At 40.5% G+C, this 21,728-nt stretch overlaps 1 protein-coding gene across 2 annotated transcripts; it reads right to left on the reverse strand.

Annotated features, from left to right (window-relative positions):
• Positions 1-2,110: 2,110 nt before the first annotated feature.
• irf7 (interferon regulatory factor 7) lies at positions 2,111-21,291 on the reverse strand. Of its 2 annotated transcripts, XM_061969982.1 has the most exons (9): positions 21,214-21,291; positions 20,892-21,045; positions 14,506-14,671; positions 14,358-14,422; positions 14,212-14,263; positions 9,788-9,984; positions 2,669-2,870; positions 2,473-2,588; positions 2,111-2,378 (listed from the first exon to the last, which is right to left on the reverse strand). In XM_061969982.1, the coding sequence occupies exons 1-9, from the start codon at positions 21,255-21,257 to the stop codon at positions 2,220-2,222; spliced, it is 1,155 nt and encodes a 384-aa protein (XP_061825966.1). In that variant the 5' UTR covers positions 21,258-21,291; the 3' UTR covers positions 2,111-2,219. The 2 variants fall into 2 exon arrangements, with proteins under 2 accessions (XP_061825966.1, XP_061825968.1); XM_061969984.1 differs by lacking the exons at positions 14,212-14,263; positions 14,358-14,422.
• Positions 21,292-21,728: the final 437 nt, after the last annotated feature.

Here is a 21,728-nt window from a genome sequence, read left to right on the forward strand (position 1 = left end):
TTGGTCAACATTTTGTATGGATTGTTTTACAGACCATATTCAAGCGGCTTTGTTACTGTCTTTTCAGAATGCTTCGTTTTGTGGGCGTTCTTATTTTCGTACCTCCACTTCGACTGCATCTTCTCCTCGTCAGCCATGTTGTAGTTTTTAGCACTTGCATATTGAGTCTACTGACAGATATGTTAGAACTGTACGCTACTGTGTATCAGAAATGGCAATAGCAGAGAATGCATATGCATGTGCATGTAGGAGCCAGTCTGCCCCACAACCAGAGGATAGAGACAAAAAAGGAACTTTGTGACTATGACTTCGGACCACAATGGCGGACTCGCGTGAAGTTCTTTACCATATTTAGTGATATCCACTGACGTCACAAGCTGGGCAAATTCCAAACAACTCATTTAGAGGAAGTATGAAAAAAGGCAAGATTGTTTTATAAATATCCCCGCCATGCCTATATGGCTCAATTTCAAATTTGCAGGACTTATGCAGATCCCAGATCGACAAAAACAGGTACCAATATGTAATAAAAGTTGGTGTTGCCTAATAGGTCCCCTTTTAAGATAATGTTGTCTATATTAGAATGGCCTTGACAGCATATGGTATATTTAACCAACCAGGCTGAGTGGCATTTTCCGATAGAAATATGGAATAAATTAGGGATGCGCGATATGTTTTTTTTAAGCCGATATCGATGAATTCCTGCTTCTTAGAGTGGAACGGCACTTTTAATTTTTTTTGCCTATCGTTCACAATCAATATGAAAGACATGACGACTAATGGATTAAAAAAAAAAAAAAATTCTAAATATTAAATAAACCTAAATAAAAGTCTGCTTACAGTGCAGCCAATGGTAGGTCCTTTATTCTGCCCATACAATGCGACAAAAACACATTCAAAAAGCGCCAACAATATTCATTTACATTTCGTGACTTGAATATTAACCAAGTATTAGTGCTATTGTTATTATAGGCGCTAACACAGATAAACTATTTATAGCGGCGACGTGATCACTTCCGTGTGTCCCTATGTTTACATCATTGAATGGTCTGCTGTTTCCTCGTTCCTTGCTCCCTGGAAGTTTACTGTAGATCATAAATCATGCATCTCACCTGAAAAGTAGATGGCTGAGAATATAATCCGATAAATTTGGACACTTTGACAGCCACGAGAAAGACATGAAAAGCGCTTTGCATTTGACATGAATGCGCTGCGTATACCTAAAATGATCAGAAACATAAATAATAAATGTTATTATAAATGTGCCTGTTACTACATTACATATATACTTACATAATGTATTTAAAACCCTAATGGAGGTGTTTGAATCTTTTTTAGGTTTTTTTTAGGCAGAATTAAGAGTCTCCCATAGGCTCCATTGTAAGCGGACTTTTGATCCCATTTAGAATGCAATAAAAAAATAATCCATCGTCATGTCTTTTATAACGATTGTAAACAATAGGAAAAATTCCAATAAAAGTGCAGTTCCGCTATAAGGCTGATACCGATAACTTAATATATCTATTAAATTTTTATACATTTTGATTTACCTGTAGTTTGTGCACACCTGGAGGTAAAAAAGACTCAAAGGTAGATTTCACAAACTCTGCCTGTGGATTTGTCCTGACAAAAGCCGGTATCTTCAACAATGGCAAAAGGCTGGTTGTCCAGTTCAATCATTTCAATGATGAAATCAAAGATTACAATGCTTTAGCACACTAGTCATCGCTGGCAAATGTTTTGCTCTGTACAAACGCCTCCCTTTCTTTGTAGTTAGCTTTGGGCCAACTTTTTTATCAGCAGGCGTCCTCTATAAAAGAAACCCCTATGTTTGTTGACAATCAGCTCAAGGAGTTTATGGCAGGCTGTTTAGTGCCCATTAGATCAACTGTTAAGTGTTGTCTTAGTCTCATGATGTCCAAATGTTAATTGATTTATACTACCGGTACACAAACTTGTTTTGCTGTTTAGCTCCTTGTTAGAGAACAGCAGAGTGTACATGTATGATTCCTAGCAGCAGTTACTTGTTAAGTTGACTCATCAGGCTTTCCAAACATATCAATGCACCAACTGGTCATTTTAAAGGAGAGAAATAATGGACTGAAACAGGTTTTAAGTGTGCAACATTTATGGATAAGGAGTAACTGAAAAATGAAGTCATTCACAATACAAGTACATTTATTAACTTTAATATAATTTTCAAATGCTAAAAAAAAATGTTATTGGTGGAACTCAGTTGGTGGCGGGCTGAGTTTAGATGCAATAAAATCAAACAAGCTAAGGTGAGAGAATTGAAGGCTGACATTGGTGCTGTTAAGAGAAGATGCTCCCTCTTTCTGGGCCATCTCGTAGTAATGTTTGAGGATCAGCGGGACCACCTGTGTTTGTGCAGAAGGAGACATATTAGTGTGACTTTAAAAGACAGGAACTGTGGGTCTTGTAAAAAAAATTTAATAAATTAGCGGTCTTCACCTGGACAGAAATAAGCTTCTTCTCCAGTGGTTTCCCATCAGGAAACTTTTCCCCAAAACACATGGTGATGGTATAGTTGGGAGAGCTTGCGTTGTTCTCACGGTATTGTTCCAGTTCTGGAACAAATGTACATAAATTTGACCTAATTGTTTAACCCAATGGAAATAAAATATTTCACTGCCTGGTCCACACCCACCGGCTACAAATTTTTCAAAGCTGAAGAGTTCCACGGTCTTATTTTGGGGTAGAATTCTGGGCTGTGCAGGAACCATGCTGGGGTTGTCAGTGCTGGCAAAGACTCGACAATTGTCCTGCCTGGTTGCATAAATGCCAGACTGGCACACCTCAAGGACGATTCCTCTCTGGATGCTCTCCAGGATGTTTTCAGTGTACCTAATCTGGTGGTTAGAAAATGGAAGTACAGTATTTTGCTAAATTAATATCAACTGGAAAACGAGATAACTCAAAAGCATTGGGACAATCACACTTTTCAGGATTTTGCATGTACATACACACATACCATCTAGACCAGGGGTCGGCAACCTTTACCAGTCAAAGAGCCATTTTGACCAATTTCACAAATTAAAGAAAACAATGGGAGCCACAAAAATCTTTTGAAATTTAAAATGAAATAACACTGCATACAAAGTTTTATTTTGCTTTGTGCTATGTATATACCAAGGGTCTCAGACATGCGGCCCACACCTTAATATGAAAATTGAATGTTAGTGCGGCCCGCGGGTTTTATATGAAGTATGCTGCTGAGCCGCATCAGAGTGATCAAAGAGCCGCATGCGGCTCCGGAGCCGCGGGTTGCCGACCCCTGATCTAGACCAAGGGTCACCAACCCGTCAATCGCAATCGACCAGTTGATCTTTGAGACCCTACCGGTCGATCGGGAAAATATTAGAGAAAAAAATAATGTTTTAATTTGCGATCAGTGACACCCCCACCCGGAGAGTGACCAACAGACCCGCCGATAGGCACGCTTTTCAACTTCTGAATGCGCCCGCACGCCTCTGCCGCTCTCTCTTCTGCCTCACATCCCACCGCTCTTGACACCGCGGCCGCACCCCCCGACCACGGCCGCACATGACACCCGCTCGTCTCGCAAACGCGCGTTGCATGACTTACACAAAAATCATCGAGCTGCAACAATGCATCAAGGCTGACTGTTGCAACAAATCGGACATTTTCTAGCATCCAACATCAAACAACTCTTCCCTCAACCACAACCATACCATACCATACCATACCAGCCCTCATCGCTCGCCTGCGACGGGAAGCTAACAGGCCGAATACGAGAGTCCGTGAACATTGCTCCAATGTACGCATTTTGTGTTGATTTTTTTGTGCATACAAAAATAAACTTTGATATGTGCAAAGACAGTAATATATGATAAAACAAGGCTGGCATAAGACAACCATGTGACTCGCATTCCATACGTGACCATAGGATGAACAAATTGCTACAGTACTAAGACTATGGTGGCCATACCAAGTTAGCTTCTACAGCAGGGGTGCCTAAAGTGCGTCACAGGGGCCATCGTTGGCCCGTAACTCGTTTGTCATTGGCCCTGGGCAGATTACGTAAAAGAAAAGGAAACACTGGCAAAAATTGGGAAAACGGCAAGAAGCCCAATGAGAAAAAGCCAAAATGTTGACATCAACCAATAATAAATACACAAATCTTTGTTTAAAATATAAAAATATAAAAATAAAAAATAAAAAATAATATATATATATATATATAAACATAGTTGATGCAGGCTTAGATCTTGATTTGGTTTTTGGCTGATACCAGGGATCTTGGGCTCAAAGGTTGGTAACCACTAACGACTGATGTAGACTCTTGTTAAAGTTAAAGTACCACTGATAGTCACACACACACTAGGTGTGGTGATTTTACCCTCTGCATTTGACCCATCCCCTTGTTCCACCCCCTGGGAGGTGAGGGGAGCAGTGAGCAGCGGCGGTGGCCGCGCTCAGAAATCTTTTTGGTGATTTAATCCCCAATTCCAACCATTGATGCTGAGTGCCAAGCAGGGAGGTAATCGGTCCTATTACTGTAGTCTTTGGTATGACTCGGCCGGGGTTTTACTTCACGACCTACCAATCTCAGGGCGGACATTCTAACCACAAGGCCACTGAGCAGGTTCACAACAGGTTGTTAATCTACTTGTTAATTTCCTGTGAATAACCGCTTACTTTCAGCTGTAGCATGCTTCTGTCTACATTTCTTAAAGGGGAACTGCACTTTTTTGGTGTTGTGCCTATCATTCACAAACCTTATATAACACAAGAACCGATATAATTGTCTTTTTTTATGCATTCTAAATAGTAAATAAATGCGATCTAAAGTCCTCTTTCAATGGAGTCGGAGTCTCTGTATTATTCCTATGAAGCCCTTAAAAAACATTCAAACACCTCCATTACGGTGTTCTATACATGCTGTAAGTATATATGTAATGTAGTAACAGGCACATTCATAATAACATGTAACATTTACTGTACGTATTTTGGTCATTTTAGGAATACGGCGGTATATTTCAACATGCATCACAACGTTCGCTTTTCCCTTCAACAACACTACTACTCATCATGGCAGACAACATAGACTATTTTGAGACAAGCAATGATCCAGAACCGTATATTTTATAGCCTAAATATTAGGAGGAAGAGCAACACCTTTTAGAAGCTATGTGCTAAATGGATCCAGCTTTAGTGAAACAAGCATCAAGCGGAAGTTTTGCTAAGTGCTAAACAATAAATACAAAGTACCGTATTTTCCGCACTATAAGGCGCACCGGATTATTAGCCGCACCTTCAATGAATTACATATTTCATAACTTTGTCCACCAATAAACCGCCCCGGATTATAAGCCGCGCCTACGCTGCGCTAAAGGGAATGTCAAAAAAACAGTCAGATAGTTCAGTCAAACTTTAATAATATATTGAAAACCAGCGTTCTAACAACTCTGTCCCAAAATGTACGCAAATGTGCAATCACAAACATAGTAAAATTCAAAATGGTGTAGAGCAATAGTAACATAATGTTGCTCGAACGTTAATGTCACAACACACAAAATAAACATAGCGCTCACCTTCTGAAGTTATTCTTCATTCGTAAATCCTTCGAATTCTTCGTCTTCGGTGTCCGAATTGAAAAGTTGCGCAAGCGTGGTATCCAAAATGGCCGGTTCCGTCTCGTCGAAGTCATCGGGAGTCAGTGTCGCTGTTGTTCTGTGAATCCTGCCTTCCGGAAAGCTCGGACCACAGTTGTGACCGAAATATCTGCCCAGGCATTTACGATCCACTGGCAAATGTTGGCGTATGTCGTCCGGCGCTGTCTGCCCGTCTTAGTGAAGGTGTGTTCGCCTTCGGAGCTGTGTGAAAAAAGCCACCCGGCCTCTTCGCGTAAACTTCCCTTAACCACTCGCTCATCTTTTCTTCATCCATCCATCCCTTCGAGTTAGCTTTTATGATGACGCCGGCTGGAAAGGTCTCTTTTGGCAAGGTCTTCCTTTTGAATATCACCATGGGTGGAAGTTAGCATGGCAAGCTAGAACCACAGTGAAGGATGACTTCTCATTCCCTGTGGTGCGAATATTCACCGTACGTGCTCCCGTTCCACAGTGCGGTTCACAGGAATATCAGTTGCTGTGAAATACGGTAGTAATCCGTGTGCGGATGGAGAGATTGCGTCTTTTTATGAACCGGATCCTTTTCGCTTAGTAGGAGCCATTTTGTGGTCTTTACAGATGTAAACAGGAAATGAAACGTACGGTGATATCCGCGCGTTTTTTCTTCTTCTTCCGGGGGCGGGCGGTAGCTTACAGTAGAAGAAGAAGCGCTTCCTGTTCTATGGGGGCGGGTGCTTACCTTGGCGGTTGCTTGCGTAGAAGAAGAAGCGCTTCCTGTTCTACCGGGAAAAAAGATGGCGGCTGTTTACCGAAGTTGCGAGATCGAAACTTTATGAAAATGAATCGTAATAAAGCGCACCGGGTTATAAGGCGCACTGTTAGCTTTTGAGAAAATTTGTGGTTTTTAGGTGCGCCTTATAGTGCGGAAAATACGGTACCAACATAATAAAACGATTACTAACTGTACAATGTCTGTTCTCACTGGCATCCCAACTGATAGGCTCCTTATATCTCCGTTTAGATGAAGAAGTAATCATAAACCCACACGCATACAAACGTCTTTTTGTGTCTTTCTCTACATTTTCAGTGATGTCACTAGAGGTGGGAATCTTTGGGCACCTCACGACTCGATTACGATTCAGGAGCTACGATTCAATTGAAAATCGATTATTGATGCATCTTTAATTTATATTTATTGATGAGCTGAAGGGGCTAAAATGAGCAGATTATTACAATTTAGAAAGCAATAAAAACAAAAACGGTGTTCTTGTCTTACGTAAAGATTGTGAACGATCAAAAAGTGCAGTGCCCCTTTAAAGTTTACTAAGCATTTATTTTTTGGTGTTGTTTCAAGCTAGGTTAGCTTTGCAATTAGCATGCCTATGGAGACACACAATTAGCTGCTCAATGCTTGTCAGCTAGAAACGATCTGCGTTTGTGATCGGCATTAAAAGGCATTAATCGGTAACGGCCGATCATCTCCTTTTTTACGTAAATCGGCCGGTACTGATCAGTGGCTGATCAATTGGCACTACCCTATTTTTAGCAACATTTATAAGACAAAATCATCATAGGTCCCTTTTAAGGTATGTCTTTATGTTTTGTCATTCGTTTCCAGTGTTGGGACTAAGGCGTTACAAAGTAACGCGTTACTGTAACGCCGTTATTTTCAGCGGTAACTAGCGGTCTAACGCGTTTTTTATATTCAGTAACTCAGTTACCGTTACTACGAAGTTGGTAGGGTGACCGTGCCAGCAATCGGAGTGTTGCTGGTTACTGGGGTTCAATCCCCACCTTCTACCATCCTAGTCACGTTCGTTGTGTCCTTGGGCAAGACACTTCACCCCTTGCTCCTGATGGCTGCTGGTTAGCGCCTTGCATGGCAGCTCCCGCCATCAGTGTGTGAATGTGTGTGTGAAAGGGTGAATGTGGTAATACTGTCAAAGCGCTTTGAGTACCTTGAAGGTAGAAAAGCGCTATACAAGTATAACCCATTTATCATTTATCATTACATGATGCGTTACTGCGTTATTTTACGTTATTTTTTATATAGTATCGGCTAGACTCTGAGAAGATCAGAGTGTGTTTTATTGGAGAGCTGCGGTGTCGTCCTTCTGATTCTTCCTGTGTCACAAGAGGCGCGCTGTGTGTGTGTGTATTTGTGTTTGTGTGGGGCGGGGGGCGTGTCTGTGTTTACTAATAAGACATCATGGCGGAGCCAAAGCAGAGTTTCTTAACATGGAGATATTCTCACTACTTTTCTTTTGTCGAGCACAAAGAAAAGAACATTTTAGTTAAATATAAGTTGTGTCTTGGATCAAAGATCCCATCTACTGCCCAAAACAGCAATTCAAATTTGCTGAAACACCTACAAAAGCAACATGCTTGGACGAAGCTAGTAAAGAGAGACACACTTCACCTCCACCTAAGGATTTTAACGGAGGGACTCCTAGCCAGGACAACATTGATAGAGCCATTGCAGCATATGTGGTAGAAGACATTAGGGCTGCGAATCTTTGGGTGTACCACAATTCGATTCAATATCGATTCTTGGGGTCACGATTCGATTATAAATCAATTTTTTTGATTCAACGCAATTCTCGATTCAAAAACGATATTTTTCCGATTCTAAACAATTCTCTATTCATTCAATACATAGGATTTCAGCAGGATCTACCCCAGTCTGCTGAAATGCAAGCAGAGTAGTAGATTTTTGTAAAAAGCTTTTATAATTGTAAAGGACAATGTTTTATCAACTGATTGCAATAATGTAAATTTGTTTTAACTATTAAATGAACCAAAAATATGACTTATTTTATCTTTGTGAAAATATCGGACACAGTGTTGTCAAGCTTATGAGATGCAATGCAAGTGTAAGCCACTGTGACACTATTGTTTATTTTAATTTTATTTTTGTATTTTTTTTTATAAATGTCTAATGATAATGAGGGATTTGTAATCACTGCTATGTTGAAATTCTTACTAATATTGATACTGTTGTTGATATTATTGCTGTTGTGAGTGTTGCTTGGTCGGGTTTGGTTTTGGAATTGAATTGCATTGTTATGGAATTGCTGTGTATTGTTTTGTTGGATTGATTTAATAAAAAGAAAAAAAAGAAAATCGATTTTTGTAAAATGAGAATCGATACTGAATCGTACAACGTGAGAATGGCAATTTGAATTTGAATCGATTTTTGTCCCCACAACCCTAGAAGACATGCAGGCTATATCTACAGTGGAGTCACCCGCTTTCAGGCAGCTAATTAGCATGATATCGGGCGTCAAACGACAAATGGCACGAAAACATTTTCTAAGGAACTGGACACAGTGGACAGTGAGGACATAAACATGGAAAGCGAGCTAAAGAAGACACTCCAAACTCTGCCTCTGCTCATCATTCAGCACTGAAGGTACACACACTCTGTCAATTCTCTTATATACTCTTTCATTCTAGACTTCTAGAGTGTTTGATTATCACATCACTAAATGTATAGACTATAAAGTTCACAAACATAAAGAGGGATCCTAGTGGGCCAGGCCAATCTTTCCTTATCTCTAAACTAAAACTTGGGAAATGCGTAGAGTGTTCTGGGCTTCACTGAAGACATGATTTTATTTCACAATTCCTTGAGAGAGAAAAAACGCCTGGTTAGGCGCGTGTATAGCAGTACGTGTGCTGTATATAGTGACATGACATATAATCATGTCATGTGTGCCTTCCTTGGGTGAAGCCATGTTTACAGCTATGTTGTTATTATGCGGTTTGTTACTTATGGATGTTATGTTGCAGCTTTTTAAAATAGTTTTGTCAGTTTGTTCTGGCCCAAAATAAATTGGCCCTTTGAAACATATCTTTGTCTTTGTGTGTTGTATTTAGACCACATTGCTTAGCAGAGTTCAGTGATGATGTCAAGTTTATATACAGATTGTATTATTCTCCAGTGCAATAACAATACTGAAATGAAGGCTAAAAGGGCATTAATGGGAGACTTAAAAAAAAAAAAAGTAACTAAATAGCTACTATGCACAGTAACGCATTACTTTTAGGTGTAAGTAACTGAGTTAGTAACTGAGTTACTTTTGAAATAAAGTAACTAGTAACTGTAACTAGTTACTGGTTTTCAGTAACTAACCCAACACTGTTTGTTTCCCAATCGATTGTGAAGTTACCTGTTTTTTGTCAAGGAGGCCTTCAGTGGTGGGGAAACGGAGTGAATAGTTTAGTGTAGTAGTTTCAGGAGCCTCGTGGAGGTAGTGGAGTTGTAGACAGGTTTGGTTCACTTTGGTCTTAAGCATTTGTTTATTTCTGTAGTAGATGGACACTTCCAGTTCAATAATAGATGGAGGCCAATCTGGATTTTGATATCCTTGGGGAAAAAAGAAACAGAAGGAAACATCAAGCATGATGTCGTATCTCAGACCAAGCTTTCAATCCACTGTACCTACATTAACCAACCACGGAAGAGACTATGCAATTCAAACCAATCAGAAACAACGTAAGGCGGGTCTTGGCGTCTCTCTTTCACACACGTCAGCCGCACATTGTTTCTGGTGTCTTCTGTGGTTTGTAAAATGGAGGCGCACCTTAGTTACTCATTGTACTAGACACACGCATTTCTGAATGCACGTGCACACGTTGTATTACACGCTCATGAATCTGGATACGCTCGCTCAAATTGTACACGGCAGAAGTGTCGCAAAAGTCACATGTAAGTAGACAGCCTATCGAGGGTTCCTTTGACTAGGGACAGACCACTTTGAACACACGTACGCAGATCTAAAACACACAGTCGGATTGATATACAGACACACAAATTAGTACACGTACCCACAAATTGGATTACACTTGCACAGATTGAGACACTTAGACTTAGACTTCCTTTTTATTGTCATTCAAATTTGAACTTTACAGCACAGATAAGAACGACATTTCGTTACATAAACTCATGGTAGAGCAGGATAAAAAAGCAATAAGGTGGAGTTGAGGGGATAATTTAATTATGATACGTTCAAGAGTCTTACGGCTTGAGGGAAGAAGCTGTTACAGAACTTGGAGGTTCTGCTTCGGAGGCTGCGGAACCTCTTTCTAGAGTCCAGCAGCGAAAACAGTCCTTGGTGGGGGTGGGAGGAGTCTTTGCAGATTTTCTGAGCCCTGGTCAGGCAGCGGCTTTTTGCGATCTCCTGGATAGGAGGAAAAGGAGTCCTGATGATCTTTTTCGCCGTCCTCACCACTCTCTGGAGAGACTTCCAGTCTGAGGCATTGCAGGCTCCAGTCCAGACAGAGATGCTGTTGGTCAGTAGGCTCTCTATAGTGCCTCTGTAGAATGTGGTGAGAATGGGGGGAGGGAGCTGTGCTCTTTTCATCCGACGTAAAAAGTGCATGCGCTGCTGAGCTCTTTTTACAAGAGCTCCGGTGTGTAGGGACCAGGTTATATTGTCAGTTATCTGCACCCCCAGGAACTTGGTGCTGCTTACTATCTCCACCGCTGTGCCGTTGATGAAGAGTGGAGCGTGGCTGGACTGGTGCTTCCTGAAGTCAACGATGATCTCCTTGGTCTTGTTGACATTCAGGACCAGGTTGTTGGTTCTGCACCAGTCAACCAGATGTTTCACCTCCTCCCTGTAGTCCATGTCGTTGTTGTCACGGATGGGGCCCACTACTGTCGTGTCGTCTGCATACTTCACAATGTGGTTAGTAGTGGACCTAGCGCAGCAGTCATGAGTCATCAACGTGAACAGCAGTGGACTCAGGACGCAGCCCTCGGGGGAGCCGGTGCTCAGGGAGATGGCACTGGAGGTGTTGTTGCCCACTCTCACAGATTGGGGTCTGTCTGTGAGGAAGTCAAGCAGCCAGTTGCAAAGGGGGGTACTGAATCCAAGGGGGACCAGTTTGCTCACCAAGTGCTGCGGGATGATGGTGTTGAATGCTGAGCTGAAGTCCAGGAACAACATCCGCACGTGTGTGTCCTTTCCTTCCAGATGTTCTAAGCTCAGGTGGAGAGGAGATGGCGTCCTCTGTGGAGCGGTTAGGGCGATAAGCAAACTGGTATGGGTCAAACGTGGGGGGAAGTCTGGAGACAATATATTCCTTTACCAGCCTCTCGAAGCACTTCATTATGATGGGGGTGAGTGCAACGGGGCGGTAATCATTGAGGGACGAGATTGTGGGTTTTTTTGGCACTGGAATGATTGTGGCCGTCTTAAAACATGATGGTACCACAGCCTGGGTCAGCGAGATTTTGAAGATATCTGTGAGAAGCCCAGCCAGCTGGTCTGCACATCCCTCAAGCACCTTGCCCGAAATGTCATCGGGTCCCGGTGCTTTCCGGGGGTTCACTCTCCTCAGGGTTTTCCGGACATCCGCTATATCCAGGTTGAGCGGCTGCTCATCAGGGCGAGGGATGGATTTTCTCGCCGGAGTGGTGTAAAGTGCCTCAAACCTTGCAAAGTAGTTGTTAAGGTCATCTAGGAAGCTGATGCTGTTGTCACAGGAACAGGGGGCAGCTTTATAGTCCGTGATGACCTGTATGCCCTGCCACATTCGTCTAGTGTTTGTAGGGTTCTCGAAAAAGTCCTGCACTTTTTGACTGTGAGCACGCTTTGCAACCTTAATGGCACGGTTCAGGTTAGCTCTGACAGATTTTAATGCCACCATGTCGCCAGACTTGAAAGCCTTGTTCCGAGCCTTCAGCATTGCACGTACCTCACTGTTCATCCAGGGTTTCTCGTTGGCCCGTGTGGGGATGTTCTTGATCACACTGACATCCTCCATGCACTTCTGAATGTATGCGGACACAGACTCTGCATACTCCTCCACACGTGTGGTGATTTTCGGTGGCAGCTGCTTTGAACATGTCCCAGTCTGTGGTTTCGAAGCAGTCTTGTAATGCTGACATTGCTCCCTCTGGCCAGGTCCTCACCTGCTTCACTGTAGCTTGCTTCCTGATCAGCAAGGGCTTGTATGCAGGAATTAGCATCACAGATAGATGGTCTGAGGAGCCAAGGTGGGGGCATGGTGCAGCTTTATATGCCTGTTTAATATTACTAAAAACCAAGTCCAGCTTGCTTCAACCCCTGGTTGCAAAATTCACATATTGATGGAAATGAGGGAAAACTGTTTTCATGTTAGCTTGATTAAAATCCCCTGCCACGATGAAAACTCCCTCTGTACACGCGTTTGCAAATAATTTTACTACAATAAATCTTCCATATAATAACACCCAAAGCTAATGTGCGTGCATGTTAGGTACATACGTAGTTGCAGTACATCATTACGGTACAGATCCCGTAAGAGGGCGGGATATACTGTGTAAAATACTTTGGAAAGTTAGCGCCCTAAGGGCATCTGTAAATGTTGCAAACATCCCCTTTAACAAGAGATTAATTATAATTAAACAATATGATACAAACAGAAATGACGTAATATGTTACATTCTGCATCAGCAGCCAAATTAGAAGCATTGGTGACCAGTTTTGATAGTGATAGATTATATACCAAATAATATATATTGTTATATACACTATATTGTCAAAAATATTTGGCCACCTGCCTTGACTCACATATGAACTTGAAGTGCCATCCCATTCCTAACCCATAGGGTTCAATTTGATGTCGGTCCACCTTTGGCAGCTATTACAGCTTCAACTCTTCTGGGAAGGCTGTCCACAAAGTTACGGAGTGTGTTTATAGGAATTTTCGACCATTCTTCCAAAAGTGCATTGGTGAAGTCACACACTGATGTTGGTCGAGAAGGCCTGGCTCTCAGTCTTCGTTCTACTTCATCCCAAAGATATTCTATAGGGTTCAGGTCAGGACTCTGTGCAGGCCAGTCAAGTTCATCCACACCAGACTCTGTCATCCATGTCTTTATGGACCTTGCTTTGTACACTGGAGCACAGTCATGTTGGAAGAGGAAGGGGCCCGCTCCAAACTGTTTCCACAAGGTTGGGAGCATGGAATTGTCCAAAATGTTTCGGTATCCTGGAGCATTCAAAGTTCCTTTCACTGGAACTAAGGGGCCAAGCCCAACTCCTGAAAAACAATCCCACACCATAATTCCTCCTCCACCAAATTTCACACTCGGCACAATGCAGTCCGAAATGTACCATTCTCCTGGCAACCTCCAAACCCAGACTGGTCCATCAAAATGCCAGATGGAAAAGCGTGATTCATCACTCCAGAAAACGCGACTCCACTGCTCTAGAGTCCACTGGCGACGTGCTTTACACCACTGCATCCCACGCTTTGCATTGGACTTGGTGATGTATGGCCTGATTATGATAATTTGGACGGGTGGCCAAATACTTTTGGCAATATAGTGTATATTGTTATCGCAGGAGGCTGCAACAATTATCACAATTTAGATTTCATGCGTTATCACCCATCTCTAATTCACTCAAAGTATTATATATCAAATTTCACCAATTTTTATGTTAACTATTGCAGCAACAGAATAGTTTCGCTCTATAGTAGGATTTGTGTTGGACATACTGTCTTCTCTAGCACACCCATCAAAAGGAAATAAATGCATGAAAGACAGTTAAAGAAGAAGAGTTGCTTTGTTTATACTCTTCTATATGTAAATATGCTGTACCTGTCAGATGGCTGCCATATTCTACAACCATAGAATTATTGACAACGTGTTCCTGTTTGGAGAGGAAAATGTAAAATCCAAGCATTAGCACTCTATTCTGATGAAATTAAAGAGTAAAAACACTTTTATTAGAGGTGGAAATGCACCTGCGGGGCAGCCGTGTACAGGTCACAGTCAAGGTCCTCACTTGGGTCTTGGGTTAATGTGTTTTCTTGGTCACGTGGAAATAAATAAAACCACCATGTCAAATTTCATTGACGACAGAATATCAGAATCAAGTAAGAAGTGTCTTACCTTTAGTGTTGATTATCTCATAGATTTTATGAGGACTGGTAGACTTGGAGTTATCTTCAATCATTTTGAAACATGTAATGTTGTTGAGGTTACAGCGGACGTTGGTTTTCCATCTGGCCTTATTGTCAGGGAACTCATGGATTTTACCGCTGACCACCGCCCAGTCCTGTCAATCATACAATTAGACCTCGTCAGGATGAAATGCACTTGTTTGAACAGTTCTTGTGCTGTGCGGCTTTGCTTGTATAAAGTGGAAAATATTGCATGCAGTTACGCCCCCAAAATTATTCAAACCCATTTACACACTTTTTGAGTTTCATTGGATTTGTGTTTGTTGAATGGCTATGATTTAGCAGGAAATGACATAAGAACTCTGGCAAAAACAGTAATACTAAAAATGCATGAGAACCAGCATCTGCTGCAGTGGACTTTTGTTTTTAGTAGGTGTGTCACTTCCGATACAATACCGATATTGAAGCCTTATACCAATATTAACCCGATACAATATCAGCACAAATTCTAGTCCATACTTTTATCATTTTGTAGTGTATTTTTGTAGAAGCTTGATTAATGGTAGGCATGTAAATAATTCATTAAGTTAAGCACATGACACTGTAAATTGAATGACCCAGATATGTTTGTTGGTGGTGACTTTTAATACTAATACTAATACTTTGTATCTGTAAGTAACATGCAACTATAATTACCGTATATTACCAAATAGTAGCCCGGGCGTTTATTTCACAAAATCGATTTTGGAGACAGGCGTTTAAAAGAAGCAGGCGGTTATTTGCATAAGGCTTTTATTTATTTTTCCACCAGCCTGCACCAGGCCATTATTTGGTTACAAAGGTTACTGTCCAGTATTTTTTTTTCGTACAAAAATCTTTAAATGTAAAAGCTATTGTAAACATACAAACACAAAAACAAGAGATCAACATGAGGTAGGATATCAAAAGACAAGAGATCAACAAGGCCTCAACATGGCAGTAGTGCAACAATTGTCAAATAGAAAACCAATACTAAAAATAAATAAACTTTTTAAAATAAAGCAGTCTACCGGGAAAAATAAAATTATGGTACCAAGTACTCAAGTATAAAACCCACCATCAAAACAGAACAATAATACTGTCACTTAAATAAAATAAAATAAAGGCTACAGTACTCCAAGTTTTAAATAAAGCAACATACAGGAAAAATACAATTATGGTACCAAGTACTCTATAAAACCATCAAAACAATAATAATGCAGCAAACGCAACCCCAGTAGCATTTTAATCTAAATTATGCAAATAACATCCCATGGGCGGCTATTTGGACATAGGCGGTTATTAGGAAGAGGCGGTTAATTCACAAAATGGGGTCAGACCCCGGGCGGCTATTAGGACATGGGCGGTTATTTGGTAATATACGGTATTTGGTACTTGTTTATATTGACACATGTGTTTTAGACTGCTATATTCTTCAATTAGGGACATTTGTTACGTATGTCAAGCTTCTGTGCTTAGCTGTTGTGTAGCTGCTAGCTCCTAGTAGCCTGTAGCCTGCCATATTTACTTTTTCTAAATGATTTTACTAAAATACAAGAAAAAAACTAAACCTTTTGTGTATATTGGAGGACATTTAGATGTTAACTGCCTGTCCAGCTTTGTAAAGTAAACACACTGCAGGACTACTTGTCTGTGTTTATATCGAACATTTTACATGCAATACTTGGTTTTTTGCTGATATTGGACCGATGTCAGTATTGGATCGGGACACCCCTAGTTTTTGTCCTGTTCGGAGCAGCATGGCTTAGGTGGTAAAGTGGTTGGCTTCCAACTTGATGGTTGCGAATTCGATCCTCGGTCCCCCTGTGACCATGTCAAAGTATTCTTGAGCAACATACTGAACAGTAGGTGAATGTGGTAATTGTGTTGAAGCGCTTTGAGTACCTTGAAGGTAGAAGAGCACTATACAAGTATCAGCCATTTACCATTTATTTGCCTTTACACATTTTGGGCAAAAATAGCCCTGTCATGCATAACACAAATGTTTAGCTAAAAAAAAAAAAAATTCAAACCTCTAGAAAAGCCCAGGGCCACGGTTATGTGCCCCCCGAGTGGCCAAAAACAACCGCATAGGCCGTGTAACTAACACAGTTACACCACAACTCTCTGGGCTTTTTTTGATTGACTATAGCTGCAAAATAAGCCCTTTGATAAACACGATGAATACCGCTATTGAAATTCAAGAACGAACTTGTGACAAAGTACGAAGGTGGCGTCCAAGTGGCTGTTTTATTTTCTACTCCCTCTCCACTCATCCCCATCTTTGCTAATAGGAGTCTTCGAAAAAGTAAAATGTGTGTTAAAATTTGGGTTGTGCCGACTGATCGATCGGCCACCGATCTGTACGAGCCAATTTTCGGCAAAGGCCAACAGTAAACACCGATCCCTTCTGACTGACACTGTATTTATTTTTAGTTCCCCGGCTGACAAGCAACTAGCAGCTAATTATGTGAAGCCACTCCCCTAAAATGATAATAATCACCTCTATTTCAGCAAATACTCTGCATTTCTTAGTATCTTAAGTATCCTTATCAAGTATCACCGGGGGACAAGGCTAAACATGGTACACACTAGGAGCAGGTATTCTAATAGCTAAGCTAACCACTATGCTAGCTTAACCACCAAGCACCAATAAATAAGTGCTTAAAAAACTCAAGGAGTGTAAAAGGAAGCTTTTTACTGCAGAGAGTAAGAAGTTATTACCAGGAAATTAACAAGTAGATTAATAGGAGTCGTGTTGGTGTGTTGGCATTGTCCCAATCATTACACGACACATAAGAGGGCGGATCATTCATAAATTGGTGGCGTCGATATAAAGGGTAGTATCAGTATATAATCGATACTAGAGTGATTAGGTCGATAGTTTTGTTTTTCTCAAAATATTTTGTGTTGTTTTGTAATGTTTACAAACTCAGGGAAAAAAATACCCTGGTCACAAGGGAGACTTTGAGGGCAAATGCTCCCACCCTAACCCAGGAGCACAATAAATAATAATAATAAATTAAATGAATTTAAACATTTGTGCTGGTTTTTTTTGTTTTTTTTTATCAAAATGAGGAAGTGAGGATTAAGCACTACAATGTACATGTTTTGAAGTGGGATTTGAAGCATGATACCCGGAATCGGTAGCATAAAACCCTGATCTCAAGGTCTCTAAGTTGAAATAGTAATTTATCCATTTAATTTATCATTTTTATGTAATGCATGTAAAACTATATTCGGTAACACTTTAGTTTGGGGACATATTCACCATTAATTAGTTGCTTATTAAAGTAACAAATACTTCATTTAGAGTTATTTGGACACTAGGGGAACATATAAGGGTTAGGGTTACTAATAAGCATTAATTCTGAGGTTATTGAGGGAAGACTTTTAGTTAATGGCTTACTGGTTGTATAATAAGGCCATGCAGAATAAGGCATTAATAATGACTAATTAAGAGCCAATATGTTACTCATTTGCATGTTAATAAGCAACTAATTAATGGTGAATATGTGTTCCCCATACTAAAGTGTTACCCTATATCAGGGGTGGGCAATTAATTTTTACCGGGGGCCGCATGAGCAACCCGAGCACTGCTGGAGGGCCACATCGACAATATTTCAATTACATTGTGCTCAATATTATTTTTGATATACCGTAAGATAAATAATAATAATAATTTCATTTAACCTAACCTAACTTTTTACAAAAGCAGATTGCTTTTGATGGTTTTATTTTTAACACTGTCTTACACAATACTTCCTGATGTATAATACAATGCAAAAATGTCCATTTCTGCACAGGGTTCATTTCTGTCACTTTCCAATAAGCACTCCTTAATAAACTCTCCGTCAGAAAACGCCTTACTTTTTCTGGCGATTTTGTGAGAAATTACGAAACTTGTCCTGACGGCTGCATCTCTGGGGGTGTGAAATTTGGCAAAAAGTCCTTGTTGGGTTTGCAGTTTTACCATCAACGCATCAGCCTCCCTTGCGCGCGCTTCATCAGACAGATTCCGGTATTTTTCCTCGTGCTTTGTCGTGTAGTGGCGATTCACATTATATTCTTTAAACACAGCAACTTGTGTACCACAAATTAAGCACACGGCTTTACCTTTAATTTCTGTAAAGAAATACTTGGCAGTCCATGTCTTGTTGGAAACACACCATTCGTCATCAACTTTTCTTTTTTTAGCGTGAGCTGACCCCAAAAGGGAATAAGCGGTAGAAAAATGGATGGATGGATGACATCTCGGTGGTGACTGGGCATCACTGGTCGCTATGCACCTTCACTCACAGGTTACACCCGGACATACGTCCATAAATAACCATTTTCAAAATAAAAGCAGCACAGTTGTATTGCACGTACGACATAGATGTTTTTTTAAATTTATTTTGTAATTTGTGATTGTCGCTGTTCACATTCACTCACAATCACACACGCGCATACGTCCACACTGTTATAATCCCAGGAATGTAGGTTCACACGACTTCTTTGTTTGTCTTGTCTTTATTGTGCAAGATGCAATTTAACCACACAACAGCTCCAATGTGTGTCTATCCTAAACTCGAACTCCTACTTCCTATCGATAACGTCACTTCCCTATATCTCCCGGAAGTCCCGCCCTCCCCAGCCAAAGTCATTGGCTAAGGCCCCGTAGCCAGCCGCTACAACAAGGAAGTAATACAAATAACTAGGGATGTCCGATATTGTCCAAATCTTAATTACCGATACCGATATCAACCGATACCAATATAAATAGTCGTGGAATTAACACATTATTATGCATAATTTGCACAACCAGGTATGGTGAAGATAAGGTCCTTTTTTTTTTTTTAATTAATAAAATAAAATAAGATAAATAAATTAAAAACATTTTCTTGAATAAAAAAGAAAGTAAAACAATATAAAAACAGTTACATAGAAACTAGTAATGAATGAAAATGAGTAAATTAACTGTTAAATGTTAGTACTATTAGTGGACCAGCAGCACAATCATGTGTGCTTACGGACTGTATCCCTGCAGACTGTATTGATATATATTGATATATAATGTAGGAACCAGAAATATTAATAACAGAAAGAAACAACCCTTTTGTGTGAATGAGGGGAGGGAGGTTTTTTTGGGTTGGTGCACTAATTGTAAGTGTATCTTGTGTTTTTTATGTTGATTTAATAAAAAAACCCAAAAAAACAACAACCTGATACCGATAATTAAAAAAATGATACCGATAATTTCCAATATTACATTTTAAAGCATTTATCGACATCTCTACAAATAACGCTTTTCAAAACAAAAGCAGCACAGTTGTATTGCACACTCGACATAGATACTTTTTTAAATGTATTTTGTAATATATGATTGGCCTCACGCGGGCTGGACAAGGACGCACAAAGGGCCCATTGTTTTATAATGAATATAGGGCAGACTTGGGCAAATTAAGGCTCGGGGGCCACATGCGGCCCGTTGAGTTTTTCAATCTGGCCCGCCGGACATTCCCAAATAATTTTTTTTAGATCTTTAAGATGGAAATTGTAGCCGCCATTATGATGTGCAGTGATATTTTCTAATGACCATAATTCTTCAACTATACAAAGTATTTCAATGGTTGGAACCTGCGCTTCCTACGTCACAGCAGCTCAGACGAGGCACCAAGCAGTGGAAGGAGATTTTCACAACAAAGTTCTAAAGTCTAGTGATATATAGAATAGAATAGAAAGTATTTTATTGATCCCTGGGGGAAATTCAGTAAATATCAGATATACCAGATTGTAGGAGGGTTTATTTTGTACCCTCCGCGTTCATATTTCACTGTTTGTTGCATTTTTGTTGCGTTTCACTTGATTGTAAAATATGTCGATCAAAAGGGGGAGTGAAATTCATATTTTGTCAATATTCAGTATTTTTTCCTTCATAGAAAAATTTAAAATTCCATTATGTTTTTTAAGGCGGTCTGTCATTACGTTTTTAGCATTCAATCAGACATTATTGTGAGGTTTTGTATTAGTGTTCCTAAAAATAGATATACCGGCCCCCAGACAATTTTTTTTCTCTAGATGTGGCCCCCGAGTCAAAATAATTGCCCAGGCCTAATATAGGGCCTATATTCATTATAAAATATGTTAATATTGTTTGGTGTCTGGAACAGATGAATTGCATTTTCATTATTTCTTACTATTTCTGCATTCATTAAACAGTTTTCACATTCCCTCGAAAGAGAATGAACACAACATCATAAGGCTGACGTCACTATTTAACCTCTGGTCGTATTTTGTCATAAAACAATACAGTGCTGGTGACAAGCAGCTGTTTTGGCGAACACGCGTGTAGACAATGGAGGAAGTGAGACTTGCATGAAATAGTTGCGTGTCGACATCATTGCAGTCCTTCCGCGAGTTGTGCTTCCAGGGAATTCGGATCTTGTTCGGAGTGACGTAGCACAGACCCTCGTACCGACCCGTCTGTACTTGCTGGATGAGCCAGTCGGCAAACAGCGGCTTGGCAGGACTGCGAGGGAGAGAACACGAAAGCTTGATCGTCATCATTTGATAAGAATGAGCAGACAGAGCCAATGTGATGAAGCAGCAACTATTGAATGCAACCACACAGGAAGTGTTCAAAGGAACTACCTACAGCAGTACTAAACTGAAAGATAACGAGAACAGTTCTTCTTACCGTTGCATTTCGCAAAAGATTGACTCTGTGGTTTTGTTTGGCATTCTGGTGTGACTTTATAGACACACTGGCTCAAGTGGGAGGTCACCACTTTAGCCAGCCAATGAGGCTGCTCCAGGTGCATGAATCCGATACATGGGAGGGTGTGTTCCTGCCCTCATCGAGGTGGAATTTTTTTTGGAAAAAGTGAAGGCGTTTTCGTGCATCATCATTTCTCGCATTTCATCATCTGTGTTGCAAATCTGTTGATTATTATGGTAACGACTGTGTAATGAGGTCAAAAGTGTATCACAGTATGATGAGAAATTAATAACAATAACAAGATAATGACTATTCAGTAAAGGGGTGTCAAACTAATTTGAGCTCAGGGGCCGCATGGAGGAAAATCTATTCCCAAGTGGGCCGGAATGGTAAAATCATGGCATGATAACTTCAAAATAAAGACAACTTCGGGTTGTTTTCTTTGTTTTACTTTGGCCAAAAATAGAACGAGCACATTCTGAAAATGTACAAAT

Source organism: Nerophis lumbriciformis, linkage group LG10 (assembly GCF_033978685.3).
Source record: "Nerophis lumbriciformis linkage group LG10, RoL_Nlum_v2.1, whole genome shotgun sequence".
Lineage (NCBI taxonomy): Eukaryota > Metazoa > Chordata > Actinopteri > Syngnathiformes > Syngnathidae > Nerophis > Nerophis lumbriciformis.